Raw genomic sequence first — 26,998 nt, forward strand, 5'->3', positions numbered from 1 at the left:
CCAATGAATTATGTTAACTTTTTTTACTTAATTGGTATTGGTCATAGTATCCTAATCTATGCAATGGTAGGACTTCTGATTTTGGACTGTACATGGAATTCAGATGGCACATGTAAGGAGTGTAGGAATTTGAATGGTGAGGTTGTGTTGTGGGATTCAACCTGCTCTGCTTCTTCCTACCCATGTGACAGCTACCACCTGCAGCATGTCTAGTGCTGCCATGGTTTACAACATGGACCCATTCAGTACCTATGGCTGGCAGCAGTCATTAGCTAAGTGTTGAAGAACATCTCTTGTTGCAGAGTAACTGACTAGAGTACAGGACTGATGCAAGATGAAGGCATCATAATTGTTGCCAGGAAACCAGGCACAGAGCTGCATTATCTGCTGCTGTTTGCAGTTGCACGATTCCCTGAACATTGAAATACTGGTATTAACTCCTGTTCATGTAGTTGCCAGCCTCCATTTGTGGAACACCTACACATACTTGAAGAAAGCTTGTGTGTGTGCAAAACCTGCTGCTCTCGTATGCTGTTTCACTTCACCCGTAGGGAATGAGGTGTCGTTCCCCCGGTTGGAGTCAGTCTCATGCAGTGGTAGTGAGATAACTGGGAGATGTCACTGATCTCCCCTGTTTCAGTCTGAAAAGAACTGTGGTGCACTAGCTCAGGGCTAATGCCATTTTGTTAGCCACAAGAGGTGTACTCCAGCTCTGGTTAGGGTTTTCAGCCCCAACAAGTAACACAATTCAGTTACAGGCTCCTGGGCAATGTACACTACACTTCACACTGTTCATTGGAGTTTAGAGGACTGTGAGTTGAATTTATTGAAACATATAAAGATATGGATGGGACTTGATAGAGTGAGTACCAGGAGAACATTTCCTCTTCTACAGAAGACCAGAACTAGAGTACAGTTTCAGAATAAGAAGTTTCTTTAAAAGTGGAGATAAGGAGAACTTTTTTCCTCTCAAAGGGTTGGATTGAATTAGAATTAGAATTCCTACAGTGTGGAAACAGGCCCTTCAGCCCAACATGAGCACCTGGAGGAAACCCACACAGACACGGGGAGAATGTGCAAACTCCACACAGACAGTTGCCTGAGGTTGGAATCAAACCCAGATCCCTGGAGGTGTGGGGCAGCAGTGTTAACTACTGAGCCACCGTACTGCCATTCTTCCTCCAGAAAGCAGTGGAACATAGAATTTAAAGCAATGTTAGATGGACTTTGGTAAACAAGGGAATCAAGGTTTATGGGAATGCGGATAGGAAAATAGAACTGAGATCATAGCGTGATCAGTCATGATCCTCGTGAATGGCAATGCAGGCTCAAAGAGCCAACTGGCCTAATCCGGCTTGCATTCCTATGTTCTGAAGAACTAACTCCATTCATCTACCCCAATGAGATATACTTGGTAGGATTTGCAGTATGCTTCTGAAAAATATACAGGAGCCTATGGCCCACCTTCCCATTGCCAGGAAAAAGAAAGAATTGAATATGGAATGACTAAAGTGAGAGTTTGACCCAAACGTCTGAAGGTACCAACTTTACATAGTTTGACAGAGGACCTAGTAGAGTTATGAGAGATTATCAATAGACAACCTTGTAGTTCAAAAGTGAGTATGTAATCATAATTACGATTAAACTTGCACAATATAACTGAAATCAAGAAATCACAGCTATAAAATTGACCAAACTAAATGTTATGACAATACTTTTATTACTAAATGTATCAAATGCACACTTCAACTATCACAGTGTAGAAAAAAGTTAGAGCACTCCAATAAAATCTCGAGTACTTGAACATACATGCTTAGATTTTGGGGTAACTTTGCTTAACTTCTGAAACTCATGTAACACACTTGCAATAACATCCTAGACAACTGGCATAAATGCTGCAGAGCTGACTAAAAGCTTCCAAGGTGTAAGTGTGTCACACTGTCCCAAAGTAACTATACCATAAACACGACTGGCATGCTGGTACATCAACAGGTCATCAAGAGCAATTAAAGACAATAAAAGGCACGACGCCTGCGTCAATAATAAAAAAATCATTGTGTGCAGCCCAATGTCAAGGCAGAGAGTAAGTATGTGTTTTCTCCTGTTTGCATGCGATTTTAATGCAGCACTTTTCCAGGTTCAACAGTTAATGGTGAAACAAAAGATATCCATTATGCTGAAAGTGCAAACTCTTCTGACTAATGAACAGTCTTTCCCTAGCAAGTTAGTAACGTACTAACGTGGAGCTACTTCTGTTCTTGGCGCCTCCAAGGAGACGGACTGTGTGGATCCATGATTCACTTCCTTTATGACCTAATTCTGTAGTGTTCCTTCTTTGATCTGTTGAATGAAAAGATTTTTCTCATCCTCTGGAGTCCTCCCATTCTGTGCCCGGACTATACACGTAGGCCTGTGCAGGTTCAGCATGTATATCAGCTGTTGTTTCTCATTTTTTAATTCTTCTATTTGTGCTTTTAATTCTGCATTCAGAGATTCCAGTTTTTCTGACTCCTAGGGGGCAAGATATCATATTCAGTAATTTGTCAATTAAGCAGTTATGATTTTTTAAAATTACACATTAAATGCAATAACTACACACTGAAGTACTGCAAAATATATTCCTCACCTTTTATGTTAGAGTTCATTAACTGAAAATTTATTACCTTGAAATTTTACCCTATTACTTTACATAAAATATCAAACTGACATACAGAATTCTACACAACAAAATTCGATTTGGAGATGTTTATCGGAACATTATTCTCTATTTTTGATTGTTTTAACCTCTCAGGTAATGTGATCCAAAAGACTTCCCAAAACTATCCAAGTGCCAGATTTCCAATTACCATTTAAAGATCTATTTGGACTGGTTTACTGATGTGTGGATATGGCATACTTACAAATAAACATTGTTCCTGTGACAGAGGCCTCAGAATGACAAATATGGATACTCAATGTTGGCAGATAAAGCTTTTTGTGGAATGGTAGGATTCAAGATGGCGCCAACACAAGGTGACTCCTTGCGAACTCCCTATAGCAGATCTAACTCTAACATTTCTTGTAATTGTTCTACACTTTTATCTGTATGTCCTTACTTACTATGATCTGCCTGTACTGCTCGCAAACAAAGCTTTTCACTGAACTTAGGTACACATGACAATAAAATTAATCAACAAAAAGAAACAGCCTACTTGACAAAGCTGTGAAGATATTTTTGACAATATGTTGGAGCTTGTGGATAACTTGAACTTGGAGCTTCAACTAAAGCTATCTTTATGCAATAAGTTAGCCACCATAGCCACATGTGGCTATTTAGATACTCAGGTGAGGATAATTTTAAAGTAAGTAAAAAATGAATATTAGACACTGTTGGATGGCATTTGATCAACAGTCAGCATAAGTATAGGTATTTCAGCTTAAAGTCAGAGTCATACAGCATAGTAAAAGATCCTTCAGTCCAACTCGTGCATGCCAACCAGATATCCTAAATTAATCTAGTCTGATTTGCCAGCATTTGGCCCATATCCCTGTAAACCCTTCCTCTTCCTGTACCAAGCCAGATGCCATTTAAAATGTTGTAATTATACCAACCTGCCCTTCCTCCAGGAGCTCGTTCCATACACGCACCGCCTTCTGCATGAAAAAGTTGCCCTTTAAGTTCTTTTTACATTTTTCCCCCTGTCACCTTAAACCTATGCCCTTTAAATTTGGACTCATCTTAGTATGCTTGCCAGTAAAATCCCAAAATAAAAGGCAGAGTGCAAGAGTTTTTATTGTTGAGTGTACCTTATTTCCTTGCCTTTAGTTTTTTTGATGAGTGTTTTGTATTTGCCATCTAGCTTTTAGTGATTTGTGTACATATTCACCAAAGCCCCTTTGTGCTTCCACTGTTTCTAATCCTTCACCGTTAAGAAAATATTCCAACTGGTTTCTTTTGGATGTAAAGTGTCTGTTGGGATATGTCATTTTATTCAAAATAGTTAATTTACATTTTTATGGTTATCCCTATTGAGTGCCTGCTCCACCTGTATCCAATGTCTCTTATTTTAATTCCAACTTGAATAAGTAAATGTCACGTAATTAAATCTCCAAATGCAATAGTTAGACAGCATGGAGTTTGGCAGAAATCACCATTAACTATAGTAATAGTGATCAATAATATGCTGATGGAACATAATAAATTAATTCAGTTCAGGGAAGCTAGAAAGCTTAGTTAAGAAAAAATAACCTGCAAGATTTGTGAAGGTTTGTAGCTCAGGTTGAGGTTTAGGGTGTAGGTTTGCTCACTGAGCTGTAGGTTTGATATCCAGACATTTCATTACCTGGCTAGGTAACATCATCAGTGGCGACCTCCAAGTGAAGCGAAGCGGTTATCTCCTGCTTTCTATTTATATGTTTATCCTGGATGGGGTTCCTGGGATTTGTGGTGATGTCATTTCCTGTTCATTTTCTGAGGAGTTGATAGATGGTATCTAGATCTATGCATTTGTTTATGGCATTATGATTGGAATGCCAGACCTCTAGGAATTCTCTGGCATGTCTTTGCTTAGCCTGTCCCAGGATAGATGTGTTGTCCCAGTCGAAATGGTGGGTTTTTTCATCCGTGTGTAGGGCTACGAGGGAGAGAGGGTCGTGTCTTTTTGTGGCTAGCTGGTGTTCGTGTATCCTGGTGGCTAACTTTCTTCCTGTTTGTCCTACAAAGTGTTTCTGGCAGACCTTGCATGGCATTTTGTAGACGACGTTGGTTTTGTCCATCGGATGTACTGGGTCTTTTAAGTTTGTTAGTTTTTGTTTGAGAGTGTTGGGTTTGTGTGCTACTAGGATTCCGAGGGGTCTTAGTAGTCTGGCTGTCATTTCTGAAACTTCTTTGTTGTATGGTAAGGTGGTTAGGGTTTCTGGCTGTGTTTGGTCTGCTTGTCGTGGTTTGTTCTTGAGGAATCTGCAGACTGTATTTTTTGAGTATCCATTCTTCTTGAATACGTTGTATAGGTGGTTCTCCTAGGTTTTCCGAAGTTCGTCTGTGCTGCAGTGTGTGGTGGCTCGTTGGAATAGTGTTCTGATACAGCTTCGTTTGTGTGTGTTGGGATGGTTGCTGGTGTAGTTAAGTATTTGGTCAGTGTTTGTCGGTTTTCTGTATATGCAGGTTTGTAGTTCTGCGTTATCCGTTCTTTCGACTGTGACATCCAGGAATGTGTGTTTGTTGTCGGTTTCTACCTCCTTGGTGAACTTTATGTCTGTAAATGTGTTGTTGATGATGTTAAATGTCTCTTCTATCTTGTTTCATTTTGTGATGACAAAGGTGTCATTTACGCAGATTTTTGGTTTGATGGTTGGTAGGGCTGTTTGTTCTAGTCTTTGCATTACCGCTTCTGCTATGAATCCTGACCCTCTCTCCCTCGTGACCCTACACACGGAGAAAAAAACCCATCATTTTGACTGGGACAACACATCTATCCTGGGACAGGCTAAGCAAAGACATGCCAGAGAATTCCTAAAGGCCTGGCACTCCAACCACAATGCCATAAACAAACACATAGATCTAGATACCATCTATCAACCCCTCAGAAAATAAACAGGAAATGACATCACCACAAATCCCAGGAACCCCATCCAGGACAAACATAGAAATAGAAAGGAGACAACAGCTTCGCTTTACTTGGAGGTCGCCACTGATGATGTTACCTAGCCAGGTAATGAAACGTCTGGATATCAAACCTACAGCTCAGCGAGCAAACCTACACCCTAAAAAATAATCTCTTTACCAGGAGATAACTAAAAAATGGCCATGTTTAAGCCTCTGTCACAGGATATAACACAAAGTGCAAGTATTCTACTTGTAGTAGCCAACTCATCCAGTAGGATTTTATTTTAGATCATTCATTGCATATGTAGATTGTAGCTGTCCAGAAAGTGGCACCACAATTAGAGTTAACTGGGAATTAATAATACCTCTAAATGACAAAAATGAAGTGCGTCTCCAGACAGGGCCTTGAGACATTTATGTTCCATCATTGACACCTGTTAATCCTACCTGTCTTTCTCCTTTTGAAATTATTTTTCAGTTTCATTTTCCTCATAAATGTCCCACAAGAAATTAATTACACATTTCTTCAGTTCTACTTCAGTCAGTTGAAACCTAAGATCACATCGCAAAATTCAATGCCAAATAGTCCGTATGCTACATCTAATGTAGAAATACTGTGGAAACAAGGTCATTTTATGTAAGGAATAACATCTTCCTGGCTAATTAAACATTAGTGCTTTGGAAACAATGTGAACAGCACAGTTTTGTTTTAAGGAGACAATTTTCCCATGCTATGGCCATGTAGGTAATGATAGACTGTTTCTGTCAAATCAGAACAATGCAGTTTCCATAATCACCCATAACTCAGGCCAAAAAAATTGTGCACCTGAGTGACTTACTTTTTGTAAAATGTCCGTCCTTTCCTTCTTCTTATTTCGACATTTAGCTGCTGCTATTTTATTTCTTTCCCTCCTCCGTCTTCTTCGTTCATCTTCCTGTGGTGTCACCTAAAAGAACGAATATCTAAACTCACTTTCTCAGATTTGTAAAATGATGGCAATGCCTTACAATCTAAAATTAAGTAAGATCCTTATTTGCTTGCACTGTTGCAACGTTTTAGGTTTAGTGTTCACATTATAGTAAAATTTTAGTATTTCCAATCTATACATTTAATTAACATACCTTTTTCTCTACTGTTTCACTTGAGTTCTCAGTTGCTGTTAAATAATCCATGCTTGAGGATCCATTTGATATCCGTTTGCTTTGAATGGCAAATCGCAGCTCTTCTTTGACCAAAGGGGTAATGTTTGTAAACTCATCAAATACCAAAGACATTGAAGGCGAAATACATGGAACTACTGCTGCTGTACTGACATCTGATGCAGATGATTGTCCTATGTGTTGGAGCATCATGGTACTGGCTGAAAAAGGATAAAATTATGAAGAAATTATTCAAGGCATTTGGATTAAAATCAAGTTTTCACATATTTGTTTCTCAGCATTTTTCTTAGCTTACATCGCTCTCTTCACTTCACCAACATGCGCCTACGTCGATCAAGAATATGCCATTCAGAAATATCCAAACGTAGCCTCAAACTGATGGTCTCTCACCTCCTCTCTCTGGGCAAATGCCTTGAGTCTATCCAGCCCAAACACCCAGGTGAAATGGAAAATCCCAGACCAGACCATAACTTAGATTCTACTCCATGTGTAACACTACTACTTTTTTTAAAAAATTGCTATTATTGTTGCTATATGAAGCTTGCATAACTATTTCTAAAATATAAATGATTGAGGGATGGGAAAAATCAGTGGACTTTTGGAGGACAGTGGCTGATGGACCCGAGGTGAAAAGGAAGATTACCTCCCTCCCCCAAATTTCTTGGCAACAGACCAAAGAGTGAGACCTAGAGGGCCTCAAACCTGGCTCAGGGAAAATGCAACAAAGTTTTAGGCAGGAAGAAAAGCACATATGGCACTACTCTCAACTTTTCCCTCCCATTTTACTGTAAACCCGCTCCTGGGATGTAAATTCTCCTCATGCATTTTTGGCACGTATCCTCATCCACTGCAGAAAGAACTGACTTCCCATTTATTAAAATGAACACAATTGGATAAAGTCCAGGTTTGTATTTTCATTGAGCGAGGCTGCCCACTAGAAGTGCATACTTATGAACTGTTCCTACGATAAAAGCATTTGAAGAAGTTGTATATATAACTAAAGAAAAGCATTGAAGAGAAACAGATCTTAGTGTTTGGATGATTTATCTGCCATCAGGCAACAATATTCAAATCAGCCCTGTTTGTTCTGAAAAGCAATGTTCACTTCCAGTCTGTATTATTTGCTATAGTGACTACTGTCAGAGTGAGCGTTAAATGTGAAGGTCACTCACCTTTTAAGTAATTAAAAAGTAATTAGCACTAGACTACAAGGGTCCATAGACATCTCTCTTGCTTAGAGAGAAAGAATTGGTTATACATAGCTTGATGGACAGCACTCCACCTGCATGGGGCAAGCCAAGAGAGCAAATCTCCTTGCATGATTGTGCCTGTTGTAACCTTGGCCAATCATTGCACCTTTTTCACAGCACTGTCCAAAGTTTGGTGACTCAGCACAGACTGAGGACCAAGCTTAGTGACTCCACTGTTTATTCAGCATGGTAATCTCAACCAACAGGCCAAAATTAAAACAATAAAACCAGTGCAAAGACGGAATGATTTTCATTTTGTCAATTGGCTCTATATTATGTTTCTCCCCCTCCGTAAAAGGCTTTTTAGTGCATCTTGACTGAACTCAATCTCAGTTTCTCAAACTAAAAATATGCAAGTGTTTGAATCCCTGTATCATGCAATTCTTCAATTGAGTCTGCTCTTACTGGGTAACTTTCTGAAATATTCTGCATTATAAAGTGTTGTGTAAATGCTGGCAGATTTGCCTACCCTTTTGTTCACTCAGGAATGAACATCCTTCTCCTGCAAGTGTTGTTGTAACTCAAGCATTAATCTGGAATTGGCACCATATAGAAATACCCAGAATCAATTCAAAGCCAATTTGAAAATATTGTACATATCCAAGCAACAGGGAGATGCCAATGAAGATGTGACGTTTCACTGTTTTATGAAAATCTGTTATAGCTATGAGATTAGAAGACAGCTGTTCTTTGACTATTCAGTATGAACCCTTGCTCAATGTAGTCCTGTCAACGCCTCAGTGATTAATCATTCATTCTGTTACATGATCGACTAGGAATGTTTTTGGTCAGATCTTAGGGTTGCATTCTGTACACAGTACTTCCGCTTCCATTCCTAATCGTTGCCACAATTAGGAATATGTTTTTCAGCAGTTAGGGCAGTGAGTTACAAAGACACATATAAGTTTGAATTCATTATAAACATATCTCATTGATCTCTACATGTGTTGCTCATGACATTGCTTGACATCATGCTCAGGTAGTGAGTAAATGGAATTGGGTACAATACAAAGGACAAAATACTCCTTCAGTTGCCCGTATGTGCTTGCTTACTGTTTAATTCAAGGTAGCAGCACAGTTCAATAGTTTACCCACAATATATACATTCAGAATCTCTATACCGTGTTGCCAAACATGTTGCCACATTGATGGAGAAGGGAGATCAGAGATGGGGGGGACTGAAGAAAATTCCAAGAAGAGAGGGAGGGAGGTTTTTTAAAAAATATTGTTCACAGATGTGGGCATCACTGGCAAGACCAGCCTTTACTACCAATCACAAATTGTTCTCAAACAAAGGCGATGAGTCATCTTTTTGAACCACTGAAATCCATGTGGTATAAACACATCCACCCATTCCCATTACAAGGATATTTTTTCCTTGCTCCCATCACAGAAACCATTAGTACCATGTTCCCCTCACTTGACAGTTTACATATTCACCACTTCTCTCAGAACTCCTGCCTCACTTCATATTCCTCACCCTTCATTCCTAGTCAGCCACTTCACGCTGATTGTAAAAGTTAACAGATTACGAACGAACTGGAGTTGCCAAGATCAGAAACCCACCTGGCAGGAACAGGCAGTTCCCTAAGGAAGGAAGGAATAAATAAACAAACAAACACACTATTGCATCATATTGTTCTAACTAGTTGAAAACAATCCTCATGGTGGCAACTGTTATTTATGGAGGCAGAAGTGTTATATTCAGGATGGAACCCTGAATTCTTCTCCATTTCATCAATCACCAGTCACTAACTCTCCCCTTCTCTTTTGTATGACAATCATTGAGAGCAGAGAACCAGTCAATGTCACGATTGAGAGTAATTTGTAGCAGTAAATACTTATATACATGCCTGAGCTAAAAACATTGGGCACTGAAGTTTGGGGATTCAGTGAACTCCAACTGTCTGAACTCCCACACTTGCCCTCTGACCAAGTAGCGGTTATTGCAGGATGTAGTCAGGAGTCAGATCCTAACAGATAAAAATGATTTATTTTCAAAAATCAAGGAGATAAAATCTCTCCAGGTCTTAGCATGTGGGTTTCACACTCATTCTAACCCCAATCCTGATCAGAGTTAAAAATCAAAGCTACAGACAGGGTTAATCAGGTATCGCAACTGAAGTTTTCAAAAAATTATGACTAATTTGTATAACGTCTCATTTTCAGAGATGCATTTCTCTTGCCACAACTCCCCCAATCTTCGTACTTTCATCAGAAGTTCAGCAAAAGCAGCAGTTACTTGCCTATGTAGAGTTTCTGCCAAAGTTCCAGCAGTCAATCTCAAGAGTCCAAAGTCTGTGGTTGTATATAATGTGAACTTTGACTTCGTAGCAGAATTCAGATTTAGTGGTTGTGGGGCCCTAGCCTCATTTGAGAAACTGGAGCACATAACTTAGGTGATATTTTAAAACTGTTTTCAGTGCTGAGTTTTTAAAGGAAGTGTCTTTCAGCTGAGAAGCTGCATCAAGAGATCCCAATAGCTAAAAAGGAATAGGATTTAAAATGCATTAGGGACATGTCTGTTATTGCCCAATGCATTTCTGATCTCACTGGTGCCAGATTTAAATTTGCAATTCATAGACTCATACAGCATGGAAGCAGTTCCTTTGGCAGTTCCTTTGGTCCAACCAGTCCATGCCAACCATGTTCCCAAACTAAGCCCACCTGCCTGTGCTTGGCCCATTTCCCTCCAACCCTTTTCTATTCATGATCTTATCCAAATGTCTTTTAATTGTTATAACTGTTCTCATTCACCACTATCTTAGATTAGATTACTTACAGTGTGGAAACAGGCCCTTTGGCCTAACCAGTCCACACCGACCCGCCGAAGCGCAACTGACCCATACCCCTACATTTACCCCTTCACCTAACACTATGGGCAATTTAGCATGGCCAATTCACCTAACCTGCACATCTTTGGACTGTGGGAGGAAACCGGAGCACCCGGAGGAAACCCACGCAGACACGGGGAGAATGTGCAAACTCCACACAGTCAGTCGCCTGAGTCAGGAATTGAACCCGGGTCTCTGGCGCTGTGAGGCAGCAGTGCTAACCACTGTGCCACCGTGCCGCCCAATCTCTGGCAGTTAATTCCATACACAAACAACCCTGTAAAAAAAATTTGCCCCCATGTCTTTAAATCTTTCTCCTCGCATCTTAAAAATATGTCCCCTAGTTTTGAACTCCCCTACCCTGGGGGAAAAAAACACTTGCTATTCTACCTTATTTATGCCTCCCCATGATTTTATAAACCTCATTAAGGTCACTCCTCAACCTCTTATGCTCCAGTGAAAAAAAGACCCAGTCTTTCCAGTCTATTTTTATATCTCAAACACTCCATTCTGGGCAACATCCTGACAATCTTTTCTGAACCCTCTCCAGTTGAATAATACCCTTCTTATAAACAGGGAGACCAGAACTGCATACAGTACTCCAGAAGTGGCCTCACCAATATACTGTACAACCTCAGCAAGCTGTCCCCAACTCCTATACTGAAAGATCTGAACAATGAAGGCAAATGTGCTAAATGCCTTCTTAAGTGGGCGGCACGGTGGCACAGTGGTTAGCACTGCTGCCTCACAATGCTAGAGACCCGAGTTCAATTCCCGCCTCAGGCGACTGACTGTGTGGAGTTTGCACATTCTCTCCGTGTCTGCGTGGGTTTCCTCCGGGTGCTCCGGTTTCCTCCCACAGTCCAAAGATGTGCAGGTTAGGTGAATTGGCCATGCTAAAATGCCCGCAGTGTTAGGTAAGGGGTAAATGTAGGGGTATGGGTGGGTTGCGCTTCGGTGGAGCGGTGTGGACTTGTTGGGCCAAATGGCCTATTTCCACACTGTAAGTAATCTAATCTAATCTAAACACCCTGTCTACCTGTGATGCAAATTTCAAAGAATTGTGTACCTGAACCTTAGGTCTCTGTTCTACAACACTACCAGGGTCCTACCATTAATTGTACAAATCCTGACCTTGGTTGCATTACCAAAATGCCATGACTTCACATTTATCCAAATTAAACTCCATCTGCCACTCCTTAGTCCATTGGCCCAATTGAACAAGATCTCTTTGTAATCATAGATAACTTTCTTCACTATCCACTACACCACCAATTTTGGTGTCATCTGCAAATTTACTAACCATGCCTCCTATACTCTCATCCAAACCATTTATATAAATGACAAAAAAAAAGTGGACCCAGGACCGATCCCTGTGGAATACCACTGGTCACAGGCTGAAAAACAGCCTTCCGCCACCACCCCTTGTCTCCTAATAAGTATCCCATTGGCATGCTCACCCTGAATCCCATATGATCCAACTTTACTAATTAGTAAACTATGCAGAACTTTGTCAAAGGCAAAGTCCAAGTAAACAACATCTACCATCTGCCCTCAATCTTTTTGGTTACTTCATTAAAAAACTCAATCAAGTTTGGGAGACATGATTTTCCTTGCACAAAGCCATACTGATGATCCTTAATCAATCGTTACTTCTCCAAATGCATGTCAATCCTATCTTTCAGAATCACCTTCAATAAATTGCCCACCAACGTCAGACTGACAGGTCTATAGTTTTCAGGCTTCTCTTTGCAGTCTTTCTTTAAACAACAGCACATTAGCCACACTCCAGTCCTCTGGTACCTCACCAGTATGTGAAAACAGGAGAGTAGTTTGAATTTTGCAAATCTAACTGTTGCTCAAACAATAAAATTATGGTCCTACAGTTTATTTCTGTACTAGCAACTTATTTATTGTCAGGTCTGCAAAACACAACAAAATTCCAAATTTCCTCTTCTCTTTAGAGTGGTATTGTCATCCTGTAAGTGGTGGCCTGATTTATAGATAAATAAGTACAAACTGTAACAGATTGCTGACATGATCACATCACACAAAGTTCATCCAAACTAATTTACTAATCTTCTGTAAAAATGGAAAGAGAAAATTAAACATTCTATCAGATATTCTTCAGCTGTTAGTACAAATGTCCCAATATATAATTATATCATGGTGATTTTATTCAAACAACTTAGATCAACTTACTGGAAGAATCCATTTGCAAACAGTACTATTAATTTTACCCATAAGCACTCACAGCAATAAATCAACATCACTCGATCCTGCAGTGCTATGCAAAATCCAACAACAGGAAGGTGACATAACACTAGCATGCAGACGTGAATGACAGTTAATTAAAATGTCTGCCAGTAAATAGCTGTGAAATCAACAGACTGCTGCAGTTCATTGCACTTGGCATTCAAAACAAATATCAATAGAAATGAGTTCTCCAGCAGTCTATAACACTACGGATTGATACTTATCTAGAACAATTTATGACCATAATATACACTTCAACAGATTCCTAATAGTTTAAAAATATCAATACCAAAGACTGAGTTTACTGAATAATCTGGAGATAATGTTCTGTTGTTTAAATGACAGTTTGGGCTATTTTATCATACCAAATGTAAAACTTTCTGATGATAGTGGATACCACCTTCATACAGAATCACAGTAAAAACAGTGAAAGGTCAAGATTGCAGTTTCTCTTTCTCTCTCTAATGTTTTAAATTCACTTCTTTTGAATATTGTTTTGGAAGATGGTGGTGTAGTAAGTAATGTTACTGGATGAGTAATCCAAACCCGCAGTCTATTGCTCTGGGGACATGGGTCAAAATTAAGAAATTTTGGAATTTAAAACAAAACTAGAATAAAGGCAACTATGTAACTGCTGTTGATTATCATAAAATCCAATTTAGTTCACTAATATGCCTTAGGGTAAGAAATCTGTCATCCTTACCTGGTCTGGCCTTCATGTGACTCCAGAGGCAGTACAATGTGATTGACTCTTAACTGCTCCCTGGACAGTTGGGGATGTGCAATTGGTACTGACTTAGCCTGGAGTGTCCACATTCCATGACTGAATTTTAAAAATCTGCTCTGCTGGGAACATTGACAGACTACAGACTTAACATAACTGTTATAGTGAAAGTGGTATACACTCAAACCATGGCCCTTGCTTACATTACAGAAGCCCCACTGCAAGTAGCAATTGTCACGGCTGTGACAGGAAGACCCTGAATAACACCGAACCTAGACAAAAGAAGTACTGTCAATCACCTCCGCATAGACAATGAAACTGTCTTGCTATCACTGGCTCTATGTAAACCTCCCTTGGCAACATTAAGTCTTCAATAAGAGTAAATGTCAACTTTATAATAATTACAGCTGAAAACCATAGCTGCATGCAATTGAATAGAGATTGATTTTAATATGTTCAAAGGGTGTGACCATTACTAGCTAGGTCAGCATTAACTCCCTATTCCCAATTGCCCTTAAGATACTGGTTAGCCTCCTCCTTTAACTTTTGCAGGCACATCCAGTGATAGTAGGAACAGAATTCCAACATGGTGTCTTAGCAACAGTGAAGGAGGGACAATATAGTTCCAGGTCAGGATGCATGTGATATGGAGGGGAGCTTGCAGAGTGATGCCACCTGCTGCTCTTGTTCCTCTAATGGTTAGAAATTATGAATTAGGAAAGTGCAGTCCAGAAGAAGAAAGAGTGGGGAGGAACAAGTAGTTGGCTCCAAATATAATCACTTTTAGTCAAATGCACAGAAACAGAAAAGCAAAGCTGGCAGTCCAAGAATGCAAAGGTTAAATGATATCACCTTATTTATCAGGGGCTTTCTCGAATTAGAGACCTTGGCAGGAAGAGTTACATGTTCCTGGGCAAGTCTTCCCTGGAATTGGGATAACTGACATAGGTAATAGAGTAGATCAGTAATGTAGAGGGTACTAAGAGGACTATTGTTGAGATCCATGTGGGGACAAACAGTACAATGTAAAAATAGCTCAGGATTCATAGCTATGGAAAGATGGAATAACATCATTGGGCATGTTGTTCTGTTATTGTTTCAGATCTCCTATTGACCAAGCATGATTTTACCAATTAGAACAGCAGAATTAAGAATTTCATAAACTATATTACATAGCAGGACAAAGCAGAAGAAAAAAAACTGGGAAATGGAATCAGTTTGTTGAAAGATTGGAGCTTTTCAGTAAGGATGGGATTCACTTGAGCAAGTCAACTCAAATGTTTCAATGCTATTGCTAAGGAAACATTCAGAACATCTTTAAACTTATCAGACTGGCAAGGGAGAAAAATCAAAGAGCAGCATAACTAAAAGTAATGAAGCACATCATTGGACCCAGCAGGAAAGAATTTAATCAAGGGACAAAATTGCATCATCAGGCTATTTTATTAAATGCTTCTATACAGATATTGAAAGTTAGATTTAAGTTGACAGAAGATTATACAGTGCAACTGTAAAACCTTGAATTAATAGCCTCACTAGGCTGTGGCTAGGCTCAAATTTTGAATTTCAATATGTTGTTTGGAAAGGATAGGGTAGTTAATAGGGGGAAAAAGGGGAGCTGTCGTCAATGTTATAAGGATGTAACATATAATGGAACAAGGCATCATACCAAGTGGAATGAACATTGTGGTAGTTTTCACTGAATATTTTTAATGCTAAAGAACCTCCAAGATGATCAGGAGAAGCCTTAAGCTAGTTTAGCTCATGTTCATTATATTTTAGTAAAGGAGTTGAAGCCAGCACAAGGGATGACCAGCCAGAAGAGCATTAAGTAGTTGATCACACTTAAAATATCTGCAATAGTTTCTATAGTGGCCTGCACATCATTGTGGTGATTGGTGGTTCAAGGGACACCCTCAAATAGTAAGCAATCATTTGGAAATGAACTTGAGAACATTCAATAGTAAAGCACAGGAACAGGTCCTTCAGCCCACATGTATGTGCCAACCGTGATGCCATTCTAAACTAATCCCACCTGACAACACATGATCCATTTGCTCCTATTCCCTATCTGTTCAAGTGTTTATCTACTCACATCATTAATGCTAATTTGAAACACTACCTAAAGGGATCCTCATCATGCAATGATCATTCCGATGTAGAGGACTTTTGAAACTATTCAGTTCCTTTTGGGCGGTACCTTGCAGTTCCTGCCAGGTTGGATTTGATGGTGGGACCAGGAGCACACGAGGCCAATGGACTAATGAGTTCCCAGCTCTAATCAATGCTAGGGACAAGGAAGAATCGGATACAGTTACCCACTTCAATCAATTTCCTTTTGCATAAAAGTTAAAGTTCTAAATTGGAGAAAGGCCAATTTTGACAGTATTAGGCAAGAACTTTCAAAAGCTGATTGGGGGCAGATGTTTGCAGGTAAAAGGACAGCTGGAAAATGAGAAGCCTTCAGAAATGAGATAACTAGAATCCAGAGAAAGTACATTCTGTTAGGGTAAAAGAAAAGACTGGTTTAGGGAATGCTGGATAACTGAAGAAATTGAGGGTTTGGTTAAGAAAAAGAAGACAGCATATGTAAGGTATAGACAGGAGAGATCGAGTGAATCCTTAGAAGAGTATAAAGGCAGTAGGAGTACACTTATGAAGGAAATCAGGAGGGCAAAAAGGGGACATGAAATAGCTTTAGCAAATAGAGTTAAGGAGAATACAAATGGTTTTTACAAATACATTAAGGAAAAAAGGATAACTAGGGAGAGAATAGGGCCCCTCAAAGACCAGCTTTGTGGCCTTTGTGTGGAGCCGCAGAAAATGGGGGAAATACTAAATAAGTATTTTGCATCAGTATTTACTGTGAAAAAGGATGTGGAAGATATAGAAAGTAACGAAATAGATGGTGACACCTTTCAAAATGCCCATATTACAGAGGAGGAAGTGCTGGATGTCTTGAAATGCATAAAGGTGGATAAATCCCTAGGACCTGATCAGGTGTACCCTAGATCTCTGTGGGAAGCTAGAGAAATGATTGCTGGGCCTCTTGTTGAGATATTTGTATCATCAATAGTCATAGGTGAGGTGCCAGAAGACGGGAGATTGGCTAATGTGGTGCCACTGTTTAAGAAGGGTGGTAAGGACAAGCCAGGAAATTATAGGCCAGTGAGTCTGATGTTGGTGGTGGGCAAGATGTTGGAGGGAATCCTGAGGGACAGGATGTACATGTATTTGGAAAGGCAAGGACTGATTAGGGATAGTCAATATGGCTTTGTGCGTGGGAAGTCATGTCTCACAGACTTGATAGAGTTTTTTGAAGAAGTAACAAAGAGGATTGATGAGGGCAGACTGGTAGATGTGATCTATATGGACTTCAGTAAGATGTTTGACAAGGTTCCCAATGGGAGACTGGTTAACAAGGTTATATCTCACGGAATACAAGAACTAGTCATTTGGATACAGAACTGGCTCAAAGGGAGAAGCCAGAAGGTAGTGGTGCAGTGTTGTTTTTCAGACTGGAGGCCTGTGACCAGTGGAGTGTCACAAGAATCAGTGCTGGGCCCTCTGCTTTTTGTCATTTACATAAATGATTTGGATGTGAGCATAAGAGGTACAGTTAGTAAGTTTGCAGATGACACCAAAATTGGAGGTGTAATGGACAGCTAAGAAGGTTACCTTAGATTACAACAGGATCTTGATCAGATGGGCCAATAGGCTGAGAAATGGCAGATGGAGTTTAATTCAGATAAATGCGAGGTGCTGCATTTTGGGAAAACAAATCTTAGCAGGACTTAGAGACTTAATGTTAAGGTCCTAGGGAGTGTTGCTGAACAAAGAGACCTTGGAGTGCAGGTTCATAGCTCCTTGAAAGTGGATTCGCAGGTAAATAGGATAGTGAAGAAGGCGTTTGGTATGCTTTCCTTTATTGGTCAGAGTATTGAGTACAGGAGTTGGGAGGACATGTTGGGAGGACATTTGTTAGGCCACTGTTGGAATATTGCATGCAATTCTGGTCTCCTTCCTATCAGAAAGATGTTGTGAAACTTGAAAGGGTTCAGAAAAGATTTACAAAGATGTTGCCAGGGTTAGAGGATTTGAGCTATGGGGAGAGGCTGAACAGGCTGGGGCTGTTTTCCCTGGAGCATCGGAGGCTGAGGGGTGACCGTATAGAGGTTTACAAAATTATGAGGGGCATGGATAGGATAAATAGACAAAGTCATTTCCCTGGGGTGGGGGAGTCCAGAACTAGAGGGCATAAGTTTAGGGTGAGAGGGGAAAGATATAAAAAAGAGACCTAAGGGGCAACTTTTTCACGCAGAGGGTGGTATGTGTATGGAATAAGCTGCCAGAGGAAGTGGTGGAGGCTGGTACAATTGCAACATTTAAAAGGCATTTGGATGGATATATGAATAGGAAGGGTTTGGAGGGATATGGCCTGGGTGCTGGCAGGTGGGACTAGATTGGGTTGGGATATCTGGTCAGCATGGACAGGTTGGACCGAAGGGTCTGTTTCCATGGTGTACATCTCTATGACTCTAAGTGCCCACATGTGAACAAATTGAAGACAGGAGCGGACAGGCCTCCTACTTTGAACAATCCTGAGCAGGAACCTGGAGGGGAATTTCCAGTACCTCATTGGGAATACTGTCACATCTCCAATGCTTACTCCCCCACCAGAGTTACTTTGCCAACAGCTACAGCCCCAGGCCATCTTCCAGAGGCTCCTTTCCACAATGATGATCTGGCAGCTGCGACCATCATTTTCATTTTCTGGAACTCATGAAGGGAACATTTCCATAAAGTTTAAGCAGTATCTCCTATCCACTTTTTTTTTGTCTGATAATTTTGCCTATGAAACTTCTGGATTCAAATACTATTGCAATTACCAGTAAAACCAAAACATTTGTTTTAAATTATTCACTTATTACATGATTCATCTTTTTTTCCTGTTGCAGAAGTTACATTTTATTAGCTAAGAACGTGAGTCAAACTGTTTATTCTTTGTACAGCAATAATCTTAAATTTACTACAATGAGTTGACACCCCGTAACCACGTTTACTTCACCTATGGACATTAGATGTTAAATGTTTAAGAACATGAGTAAACCATGCTGGAAATATTTCCTGTGGTTTTGGTTTGCAAATTATGAAATGGATTTTGAAATACTGTAGAATGTGCTGTGCAAAAAGAGATTTACAAGGATGGTGCTCGAAGTGTCAGAGGTTACAATAATTGGGAAGAAATTGAACAGGCTTAAAGGTCTTTTCTCTGAGAAAGGGGAACTGAGAACTGAACTGAAATAAGTCTTTAATTATAAAAGGATTAAGTAAGGAATGGATTAAGTGATTACCGGGGGATTTTAGTCTACATTTAGATTGGGAAAATCAAATGAGGACAGATAGCTTAGATGAGGAATTCATAAAAGGTTTTCAGGAGAGATTCTTACAACAGCATATTCCAGTATGACCAGACAGCAGGCTTTACTAGACTCAGTATTGACCAAGAAGATAGTTTTAATTCATCATCTCAGTGAAGATGCCTCTAGGCAACACTTACCAGAACATATGCTTTTTGAAGGAGAGAAGAGTGTGTTTAAAACTAAAATTTTAAACTTAAAGGACAATTATGAGGGCATGAAAATCAAGCTAGCAAAATTGACCTGAGCAATTTAAGCTAAGGGGTCACTCAATAGAGTTAGTAGTGGATGTTTAAGGAAACATTTGTATAAGGATAGAATTGATGCATTTCAACAAGAAAGACAAATTCCAAGGAATGAACCCCTTATCTGTGTTTAATTAAAGGAACTTAAAGATAATATTAAACTTAAAGAAAATGGAAAATTGCATAAAGATGCATGGCAAGTCAGAAGATTGGGCAGAATATCTTTTAAAAACTAAACAATGAATAAGGGAGGAAAATTGGAACAAAAGAGAAAGCTATATAAAGATATAAAAACATTAAGACTGCAAACAGCTGTTCAATAAAGACAGCTAACAAAGTGACCATTGATCCCATAGAATGAGTTTGCAGAATCAATAATGGTAAATAAGCAGATGGCAGTTGAAGTTAAAAGATATTTTGCTTTGGCTTTCACTATACAGGATACAAGAACCATCTCAGAAATTGCTGTCAGTCAGGAGTTGGAAGGAGAGAGGAACCCATGATTACTACAAACACCAGAAGAGTAATACTTGGCAGATTATTGGAACTCAGTGTGGTGCTGGAAAAGCACAACTGGTCAGGGAGCATTAGAGGAGCAGGAGAGTCAACATTTCGAGCATTAGCCCTTCATCAGGAATGAGCCATTCTGCAGTCCTCACTTTCTCCTAGATTGTTGGAACTACAACTTGTCAAGCCCCTGGGTGTGATTGGTTTCATCATGGGTCTTAAAAAAAATTGACCTGTGAGATAGTTGATGTGCGGGTCTTAATTTTACAAACATCATTAGATTTGGGGAGGTTCCCTAAGATTGGAAGGTAGCTTCTGTAAATCCTTCGTTCAAAAAGGGATACAGAAAGCAAGATCATAAGATACAGAAGCAAGATTAGGCCATTCAGCCTAACTTGTCTGCTGTGCCATTAAATCATTTGATAGGTTTCTGAATCCTAATCTCCTGCCTTCTTCCCATAACTTTTGATTCCCTTATCAAGAGCTTATCTCTGTCTTAAATACTAAGCATGAAACTATTGGGAACTATTTGAAATAAAAGATCCGAAACAGGGTGGACATGGAAAGGATGTTTTCTCTGATGGGAGAATGTAGAACTAGGGGCAACTTTAAAAATAAGGGGTTGCCATTTATAAAGGGTTGCCCATTTCTGACAGATCGAAATAAGGAGAATTTTTATTTCTGACGGTTGACAGCTCTTTTTCTCATAAGGCAGTGGAGACGGATTCTCTGAATATTTTTAAGGTGGAGATAGACAGATTTTTGATTACCTGGGGGGAGAAAGCGTCAAAGCTTATTGGGGCTAAGCAGGAATGTGGAATTGAGTTTAACATAGATCAGCTGTGATTTTATTGAATTGTGGAACAAACTTGCAGAGCCAAGTGGCTGGCCTGCCACTCATTTTAAAATGTATACAGAGGTTCCACTCACTGAGGTGGGATGGGGGGATGGATGCAGAAGTGGGATCACAAGTATAAAATAGTCACCTATAAATCCAATTGGAATTCAGGGGAAATTTCTTTACACAAAGTAGAATGAAACTCATTACCACAAGATGTAATAGAGTGACCAGCATTGATGCATTTAAGGGGGAAATAGGCCATTATGGTAAAAGCAATAGAAGGATATATTGATGGGGTCAGAAATAGTAGGTGGGAGTCCAATCATTTGGAGCACTAACATTGACCTATTACGTCAAACAAAAATGGAAACTGCTGGAGAAACTCAGCAGGTTTAGTATTCGTGAACTAAAAACAGAGTTAATGTTTCAAATAGTTCTGAGGAAGGGTCACTGGACTGGAAATATTAACTGTTTTCTCTGCACAGATGCTGCCAGGCCTGCTGAGTTTTTCCAGTAATTTCTGTTTTTCTTTGTTTGAGGTCTCCAGCATCCACAGTTGTTTTATTTTATTTACCCATTGAGTCAAGTTGCATTGTTTTTATGTTCTAAATTATTTGTAGTCTTTACTGTAACATTACCTGACATGTACCACAAATTGATTATGTGTCCAGGGATTTAAAGTCTCTAAGCTGTGCATTTTCTTACTCATCAGCAAACAAGTGCATTACCAAAATGATGTCATCGTGTAGTGATGTTACTGCATTATTCCATCATTATCACACCATAACTGGTGGTTTGAGTGGAACTCAAATGATGCTGTTGATACAATACACAATGTAGTTTGACCAGGTTAGTTTACAGGAGAGCAAAGGATTTGCTGAACATTCTTCCTTTGGCTCTTTGTTGAACTTATAGCTAATCTCATTCCTATATTCTGTTCCCAAAAAGCCATTTGTCTGCAGAGTTATTTTTCGTTCAACCTCTTTTTGCAAAAAAGAACACATGCTCCAACAACAAAATGATTAAAACAATTTCTCATAACCTCTCTTCTCTCAATGACTACTTCAACATAAAAGGTCCCTAGTCAGTAACTTTCCAACTGGAGGAATAAGTCATTTTATTTACCTTGTAGAAATTGTCCATAACATTGTATGACTCCACGGAATCTCTTCTTTTTTGTTTTTTGGGGAAATACTCCCAATAGCTCCACCTTTTCAACATAAAAGACTTTTTAAATGCTGGGTGTTGTTCAAATTAAAATTACCCTTTTATTGGTTTGAATGTCTTGGTATATTTCTTTGTTGCTATGCTCTAGGTTCCCTTTTATAAAACCCAGTCCAAATGTAACTTCATGGAAAGCATTTTGGAAATGCTCTGGCCATATCACTCAACTGTCTCGCATCTCCAAAAGGAAACTCCTATCTCTAGCGTGCTTTTATTACTACATTATCTTTATCTACTACATCTCCATGGTAATTTTTTCCATTAAGTCTTCTCTGCGCTTTTTAAAAAAGAATGCAACTGCTAGTCTCCAATTCTATTTCTCTATTGTGTTTTCTCTGAATCTGTAGGTTGAAATTTACACTCCTCATGTTGTGAGCTTGGAGGAAAGATCGGCTGGGAAAGTAGAAGGGAACTGCATTGGGAAGACTGCACAATGCATTCCTGCCACTACAGAACTTACTTTGATACAGGTTGGGTTGTGGTTTAACTGTCCATTCTATATAGGTAGACAGCCAATTAACATTGGAAGGTTCCAATTTAGGGTGATGCTGTAGCCTAACAGGTGAAGTGGCCTGCTCAATGGAGGCAAGCTCCCTGTGAGTACCAGCTCAATGGAGGCAAGCTCCCTGTGGCATATCATGGGACCAAAGCTGGTGTTTCCATGCAATAATGACAGGATTACAGGCAGGAAAGATCACACTTGCCACCCACCTATTTTACTACAGGAGTTTCCCCTCTGCTCCACAAGGCCTAATGGCCCTAATTCCGACAACCAAAAACCTGTAACTCCATCTCTGACAGTATCTCCATTTTGCTCTTATAGTATCTGAACTGTTGCAAACCACCATCTTTCAAAGGGCTATTAGGGTTGGACAATAAAAGCTGCCCAGCCAATTATGTCCACATCCCCTTAACAAACTGCCTCAGAAGTGACCACTTCCTCCGGTGGAATTGTTGAGGTGCCAAAACTGTTGGCCATCAATTAGAAGGCCACCTCCACCATGATTGGGCCTCTGGTCTCACTGCTAGTAAGTCACAGTCCTGAAGCCTATGTGAAAATTCAGTGCTATATTACAACATTCAATTCCATTTTAAATCTCTGCCAGAATGTACCAGCTAATGCAAACAGGATTTTTTTTCTCAATTGCAAAATCATGAGGCAAAAAAATCATAAGTGGTCTGATAAAGGGTACTATTAAAAATGTTCGCTTATTTGTCTCCATCCAATCCCAAATCAAATTTCACACATTTTAAAAATTTTATTTTCAATTACTAGTATCGATGCATTCCATTTCTATTTTAATACCATATGCTTATTCCATTGTCACAGATATTCCAGGTAACTACAATAATCACATTTGCTTCTCTCATTTATTGCATACACACAAGCACAGAAGGATTAGAACAATGGCCAGTTGTAAATGCTATTCAATCAGCTGTCAGGAAAATCTTTGACAATAAAGTTTATTTAGCTGTGACAGTTTTAGTCTAACCACAAATGAAATAGGAACTTTAATTTGTGTGGCAGATTTGTCATGTATACAACAGGTTTTATCAAATCCTAATATGAAACACAAAGCCCTGGATTGAATTAATTTAAAATACAATCACAAAGTTCATTTTGACCTTCAAACTCGGTTACTAACTGACAATGACTCAGTAAATTGTACTTTTCCTCTCCCACCATTACTCATAAAAAGATAATGACTACAGTTTATGGAATTTCCTGTACCGAACACATCAGCAATTTAAAAGATTGGCAATAGCAAAGGCACTAATACTCATCCCCTGTAAGATCATATTTAACTAGAAGAAATTAACCCTTGGTCCTACTTTGCTGGGTTAATGTTAACCCACAATAATGCATTAGATTAGATTCCCTACAATGTGGAAACAGGGCATTTGGCCCAACAAGTCAACACCTGCCCTCTGATGAGTAAACCACCCAGACCCATTCCCCTATCCTACATTTACCCCCAACTAAGGCATCTAACACTATAGGCAATTTTGCATTGCCAATTCACCTGGCTTGGACGTCTTTTGGATTATGGGAGGGAACCCATGCAGACACAGGAGAATGTGCAAACTCCACACAGACAGTCACCTGAGGTGGGGATCAAACCTGGGTCCCTAGCAATGTGAGGCAGCAGTGCTAATCAGTGAGCACCAGCTTTGTGTTATTTTTGTAAACTAACAATCAAGATCTTAAAAGACATTTCAAAAAACATTCAAATTGGAATGACTGCTTCACTGATAATGGCATTTGATCATAATTATGAATTATGATTTCTCCTTTCTTCTGTTGATCTTGAATTAGGAATGCACTGTATATTACATTTAATTATATTAAGTTCTTCATCTCCTGGACATTAGTTTACTATATTCCCCACCACTGACAAATGGTAATTCCTTGCTTACAGTATACCTCTGAAATATGTGATGCAATTATTCTGTAATAACAATGGCAACATAGCTTTTTTATTCTGACATTTCATAGTCCAGTCAAACTGATCACTCCAGGATTATTGATTTACAAGTTTATCTTCAATCAGATGAAAACCGTCATTTTGTCAAAGCTTTTTATCTTGCATTCATCAGGACACTTTACAAGATTACAAATTGAAGGGGAGGAGACAAACATTTATACTGTGTGACAGAAGAGTGCTGATTGGTTGTCACGTGGACTCTGATTGGCAGAAGCATTGCCATGGCGAATGCACCCATTAGTGCTAATATACAGTGAATAGTGAGGCTTTGCCAAATTTTAAAACAGGTAGCTGGATTCTGATTGTTCAGTGCTTTGCTCTGAAAAACAAACCAGTGCACGGTTGTCACCTACTTTGTTGACTTTATATGTGTACAGTACATGTACATGTTCCCTAAGTCTGCAAAGAACAGGGACTTGTGTATTTATATTCGTAGCTTCCAGTACATGCTTGTGTACCACATTGAGAGCCTGACTGACAATCCTAAATTTCCTGAAGGGCTTTCACCCGAAATGTTGATTTTCCTGCTCCTCAGAGGCTGCCTGACCTGCTGTGCTTTTTCCAGCACCACACTCTCGATTCTAATCTCCAGCATTTGCACTCCTCACTTTCACCCTGACAATCCTAAATTGTTGGTCAGAATAATTCCCCTCACATTCAGGATTATCCAACAAATGTTTTCCAATTAGAGAAACATGTCTAATGTTAGATACAGTATGATGAGTTTTGCAAGCGTGGGTTGATTGGCTATGGTCAGTACCTTGCTTGTTAAGAACAGCAGAGGGACATGCTGTTCGATACAACTTGCCAGTACAATGTATATACTGTGATGGAATCACACCAGAACTAAAATTCACATACCACATTGCTTATTTGTGCGATAGGCAGAACATCTTTTTGGCTTGATGGCAGCATCTTATTGGTGGCAAACACCATCTGTGTCACTGGTACATTATAGCAGCTTGAAACAGCTAGCTGCATCCGTTACTCAATCATTTGAGATCATTTATCCTTCCAGGATAATCTGAGGCAGACTCACTTTTCAGAACCAAGAGTGAATTGCCACAGGGCATTCCATGAGTTTACATGCTTTACAGTGAGAAATTTGATCATGATAGCCATACATTCTCCATAGTGTCAGCCAGGGACAATGGTAGCACTCTTGCCTCAGATGTAAAGGACAGAAGTTTAACCACTGCGGGACTTGTACTCAACAATTTAGGCCCTTGTACCATTACAGTACTAAGGAAGTACAGTACCATTACAGCACTGTTAAAAGGTACCATCTCTCAGATGAAACTTTAAACTGATGCCCTCTCTGTCCTCTAGTGGGCACACGATTATTTTGAAAATCAGCTTGAGTTTGTTCCTGGCATTCTCCCAAAAATTATGAAATCAATATCACTAAAACAGATTATCGAACCATTACATTGTTGTTTATGGGAGCTTGCTGTGTGCACATTGGCTGTCATGTTTCTTACAAAAGTTAACTTCAAAATGACATCATTGATTTTAAAGCATTTTTGATAGAAATCATAGAATCCCTGCAGTGTAGAAACAGGCTATTCAGCCCATCAAGTCCACACTGACCCTCCAAAGAGCATCCCACCCAAATGCACCCCTTTACCCTATCCCTGCATTTCTCATAGCTAATTCACCTCACCGACACATCCCTGGACACTTTGGGCAGATTCGCATGACTAATCCATCTAACCTGCACATCTTTGGACTGTGGGAGGAAACTAGAGCACCTGGAGGAGAATCTTCTGAAGTTGTGAAAAGACTAATAGAAAGGTAGATATTTTAATATTCCTACAACTACAATACCACAATACAAAAAATGATATCACAAGGTTCTGTATATTGAGTGAGGTGGGAAAATTAGAAAATTAGAAAACGACACAGTTATTGCATTCAGTGTTTAACTTTCTACAGAATAGAAAGTAAAAGCTGAACTGAATAAATTAAGTATTTCCTTATGAAGCATGTAGTTATAAGTCCTACAATTATAGTATAATTATTAGTATTGTAATGATGTTATGTAAAAATGAAAATATAATGTGACACAATAATCAAACATCAGCTAGAAATATTCATGTCTTTGTCAGAGGATATGAAGTATTATAAAAAGAGGTAGAAAGTGGAATCTTAAATACTGGAACATTCTTGAGGCACATCAGCAAGTATATTACTTGGCATTCCATCATTTACCCAAGTACAACCCTTTCCCACCAACATCCCATTTTCAAATCATTTAATTGTGTTAACTGAACGAATATTTTCACAACATACATGTCAGCGATTGCTTAGTTGGTAGCATTATGGTCTTTAAGTCAAAAGGTTATGGGTTCAAGTCCCACTCCAAGGATTAAACACAAAATTCAAGCTGAAAATTGAATGCATTATAGAGGGAATGTTGGACTGACAGAGCTACTGTCTTTTAGATGACATCCTAAACCAAACCAT

The 26,998-nt window shown here is 39.4% G+C and overlaps 1 protein-coding gene across 2 annotated transcripts in view; it reads right to left on the reverse strand.

The window, feature by feature from the left end:
• Positions 1–1,703: 1,703 nt before the first annotated feature.
• The window catches only part of atf3 (activating transcription factor 3), a 28,564-nt gene continuing 3,269 nt past the window's right edge, over positions 1,704–26,998 (reverse strand). For both annotated transcript variants that reach the window (XM_043695869.2, XM_043695871.2), the window contains exons 2-4: positions 6,707–6,945; positions 6,424–6,531; positions 1,704–2,511 (exon numbers count right to left, since the gene is read on the reverse strand). In XM_043695869.2, coding sequence (XP_043551804.1) covers positions 2,314–2,511; positions 6,424–6,531; positions 6,707–6,937 — 537 coding nt within the window. In that variant the 5' untranslated portion in view covers positions 6,938–6,945 and the 3' untranslated portion in view covers positions 1,704–2,313. The remainder of the gene's footprint in view (positions 2,512–6,423; positions 6,532–6,706; positions 6,946–26,998) is intronic.

Source organism: Chiloscyllium plagiosum, unplaced genomic scaffold (genome assembly GCF_037043375.1).
Source record: "Chiloscyllium plagiosum isolate Xiang-an unplaced genomic scaffold, Cpla_swu_hap1 HiC_scaffold_10, whole genome shotgun sequence".
Classification (NCBI taxonomy): Eukaryota; Metazoa; Chordata; class Chondrichthyes; order Orectolobiformes; family Hemiscylliidae; genus Chiloscyllium; species Chiloscyllium plagiosum.